This window comes from Pelobates fuscus, chromosome 5 (assembly GCF_036172605.1).
Source record: "Pelobates fuscus isolate aPelFus1 chromosome 5, aPelFus1.pri, whole genome shotgun sequence".
NCBI lineage: Eukaryota > Metazoa > Chordata > Amphibia > Anura > Pelobatidae > Pelobates > Pelobates fuscus.
This window is the reverse complement of record NC_086321.1, coordinates 319,019,272-319,023,178: the sequence shown is the minus strand read 5'-3', so window position 1 is coordinate 319,023,178 and position 3,907 is coordinate 319,019,272. Positions and strand designations below refer to the sequence as shown.

Genomic DNA, 3,907 nt, shown 5'->3' with positions numbered 1-3,907 from the left:
GGAAAGACTTGTCAAAGTAGAGGTAAAGCAGGGCCACACTTTTCATGTTTATTAAATATAGGAAATAAGTAAACATAATAGTAAAATGCCACGGAGGTGAGGGTTCCACTTTAAAGGTGGACTATAGGCACTCAGACCTTTTCAGCTCATTGAAGTGGTCTGGGTACAATGTCCGTCGGTTCAATCAATAATTGTAATTATTGCAGTTGTTGTCTCTAGTTGCTATCTACCAGACAGCCACCAGAGACGCTTCCGGGTCGTTAGACGACTTTTAGTCACCTAACTAACTAACGCTGGATGTCCTCACGCTGTGCATGAGGACATCCAGGGTCCGCTAAAATCCCAGAGGAAAGCATTGATAGCTATAGTGATCGCCGCCAGTGCACTTTAGGTCCCCAACATCGGGGGAGGAGGAGCGGAGGCGGAGCCTGACACACCACTGAGGGACATCGGCGCTGGAGTCAGTTAACCCTTTCTGCGCTGCTGAGGGGCAGCATGTGGGATAGGGGCACTATAGGTTACTATAGTGATAGGAATACAACTCTGTATTCCTAGCACTACAGTTTCCCTTTAAGCGCTCGGTTCAGGGTCAGCACAGATTGAGGTCTGTCTGTCTCTGGCTAACTGAGCAGTAGAAATACTACTACCAGTCTTACCTGGCTTTGATAGTAAAGATGCCTCAGGAAGAATCGAATCACAAAGCTCCAGAACATTCTTTTCTAGATCCTCTTGTTCTAGTCCCTCCAATCAGCTCATCCTAAGGTTATTAACAAAAAAGCAAGAAAAAATGGTCACATATGGCCACATAACATACATTTTACAATCAAGATGCTAGATATCCATGGAGAATTCTACATATGCAATATGGAATAGGAATGTATTATGGATAAACATAAGATTAGCTTTTCCAATAGCTGTAAGAAAAGTCTAACAGATATTAACATTTTGTCTTAATTTATATTTTTGGGGTTGTCTGTAAGACAGAAAGCAGACATATCATTGTAATATTGTACCTGTTTTTGGTTTTGTGTCAGATTCGGGTGCATCCTAGTGCCACTATAGCCGATCGAGTTCTGCGCAAAGTTGTTGGTAGGTGGACGAGAAGCCAGTGATGATGTTTAATAGCTCACTGGAACCGTACACAACAGTAGGCTGTGGATCAACTTGTCTCATGCTTCCGGAGTCTGTGCTAGAGTCCCTGATGCCACATAGTCCCTGTCTCCTGATGTCTTTGGGAACTCTTTCGCTGCTCTGATGAAATATTTTAGATGGACGGACTGAATTATACCCACATTTTTGTGTGCAGTTTTTTTTACTATTAAATTGCCTGAGCGTCATCACACGATCCACGGGTCTGCTTGACTGCAATGGCGGCAGCTTTTGCTGATACAGTGCCGAGGGTCCACTACTGCTGGATTTTTGATCTGACAGCTTTGTTGATAGAAGTTGGCGAGGCTGAATATTATCCAAAGGTTTGCATGTTACTAAATTGGGCAATCTCTGTCTCTCCACCTCCCTGGAAACTCTTTCACTGCTCATGTGAGAAGTTTTAGATGGAATGACTGACTTATTTGTCTGCAGTGATGGCTGCTTTTGCCCACGCAGCACAGAGTGTTGCCCAACACCAAAACGACTGGCTTTTGGATCTGACATCTTTGCTGCATGCAGATGGAGAGGCTGAATCTTATTAAGGGGTTTGCATGTCCTCACATCCTTGGGAGTTGCTCTACTATGAGATGGACTGCCTTGACTGAGTGCCATCTCAGGGATGTTTGTCCGCAGTAGTGGCAGCTTTCGCTCATATAGCGCACAGTGTTGGCCAAGTCCATTACTGCTGGATCCCGGCTTTGACGACTTCTTTGTAAAAAGATGAGAAGCCAGCATGCTATTAAAGGATTTGTATGTCAAGAAATTGCTATATTTCTTCCATGTATCCTTGTTGGGGAAGATTCGAATAAAACCGCCTCTTCTCTCTTCCTCCTCCTTGACCTCACGAATTATCTTCATCTTCTCTTGGGAGGTTTCGGTCTGTCCAGCCGCTGTCTTTTGATAACCTTCTTTCACTTTTGCAGTTATTATGGGCCCTTTGTCCATATTCTGCTGGGTATTTTGACACTGCACACCAATTAATGTCAGCGTGTCTGCAAGCAGATTTGCCTTGATTTTTAATTCAAGGGGTCCATCAGAAACCAGAGACGGCATTAGATTAACTTCCAACAGCCAGGGCTTTAAGGTTTCATCTACTAGGACATCAAAGCCGTACAATTCAAAACACTTTCTTCTGTCAGCAAGCGTTCCTTGCAACACTGAGGCAATAGAGCCTTCCGCCGATATTATGCTTTTAATAACAAGCTCTTCTATTTTAGACATGAGCGTGGCTGTGTCTTTTCCCAATTCCTTTAGGTGACGCAGCAATGCACCCATGCTCCATAAACTGCCATGATTTTCCACTTCCGGATTTGTGGATCTCACATAGTTTGCATTTTCTTTGTTTATGCTGGTGTTAGTCAAATGCATATATTGATTTTTCATGTTCTCCTCCGTTGGTTTGTATTGATTAGTGGCAAACCTTGTCAGACCCTCTTCATATAGGTAAATAATTAGTGGATCATACGACGTGACCAGTACATAGAGGCGTAGGTCAAATTTAAATCCGTCAACAAGAAGTGGATTTTTTATGTAACGAGAGACTAGGAGTGTTTCCCTTCTGTTTATTTGAGAGAAGGAATTGATAATCTGAATTCCGCGTCCTTGACAGGCAGAGACAGGCTTTGAGATCCAGGGGCCTTGATCCTTGGAAATAACTTTGCGGAATTCCTTGTTATCATTGGGAAGTACATAACTCTGGGGTAGGAAGTTGTAAGTCTGGGCCCCATGTTTCTTCTGCAGGGTTTGAATGTTTTTGCAGAGTAGATCCTTGCGTCCCAACTGCATAGAATTGGGGAAGTGGTTGATTTTCTGAAATTTGGAAAGATTTGCCAAGACAGAAGCATTATTGTATGGTCCTGTCCACATCAAATTGAAATTGCTACTGCTGGTTTCCACTTTCTGAAACCCATGAGCAGATAGCATTGTGCTGACCGGGCTATTCCCGATACGAGCCATCTTGTATGCCAGTTGGTAGTGTTCTCCCACCTCACGCAGGCATACCATTCCAGTTGCGCCTTCTGCTTGAAATTTCACCACTGGCGTTTTTTCTGAACCCCCAGTCCATATTATGCAGGGGTGGTGTTCTTTCTCCTGGCGCTCAGAGGGTTCACCCTTCTTAGGCTGTTGTCCAGCCATGATTATATATTTAGCTGGTATCAATATCTGTGTAATACCAAATAATGAATTTGCTACTGCTCTCTTTGCCTCCTGTTCAGTTGGCTGCTATGCAGTGCAATGACTAAGTGGAACAGTAGCAGCACAGTCAGCTAAGAGGAGCATAGTGATGTCAGAGCAGCACTGTGAGGTCAGATGAGCATTGGGAGGCCAAGTAAGAGATTTGCAGAGTTTTCCCAATAAGGTTTCAGTTCAAAGTATAGCCCCAATATCAGATTATCCTAAAATTGCATTAACATTGACGTTGCCTCAAAGATATACAGCTAATATGCTTACATTCTTCTTCGTCTTCAATAAAAATGAGTTTGTTGTTTTTTTGCTTTAAATCACTGAAGTGGTTGTGGTCGCCGGAGTAAACTGTTAATATTGATTATCTTTTTTTTTTTTTTTTTTTATGTATGTAAAAAAAAATGTTTCTCCTAAAATAGATTTTTCATTAGAAGTAAGAAGGTAGATAGCCTGGTGAACACAGTGTAAGCAAATACTCACTGTTGTTCTTCACATGAAAAGTGCTGCCCTGCTTAACCTCTGATTTGACAAGTGTTTCCAAAGGCAGCTCAACGTGAATTTCAAACGTCTTGCT

The 3,907-nt window shown here is 42.7% G+C and overlaps 1 protein-coding gene across 1 annotated transcript; it reads right to left on the bottom strand.

Moving 5' to 3' along the window:
• Window positions 1–1,056: 1,056 nt before the first annotated feature.
• LOC134610503 (tubulin polyglutamylase TTLL5-like) lies at window positions 1,057–3,285 on the bottom strand. Its single transcript, XM_063453471.1, has one exon. The coding sequence runs from the start codon at window positions 3,283–3,285 to the stop codon at window positions 1,057–1,059; it is 2,229 nt and encodes a 742-aa protein (XP_063309541.1).
• Window positions 3,286–3,907: the final 622 nt, after the last annotated feature.

Coding starts and splice junctions, on each gene's coding strand:
- LOC134610503 (XM_063453471.1), bottom strand. CDS start 3,285: ATGGCTGGACAACAGCCTAAGAAGGGTGAACCCTCTGAGCGCCAGGAG.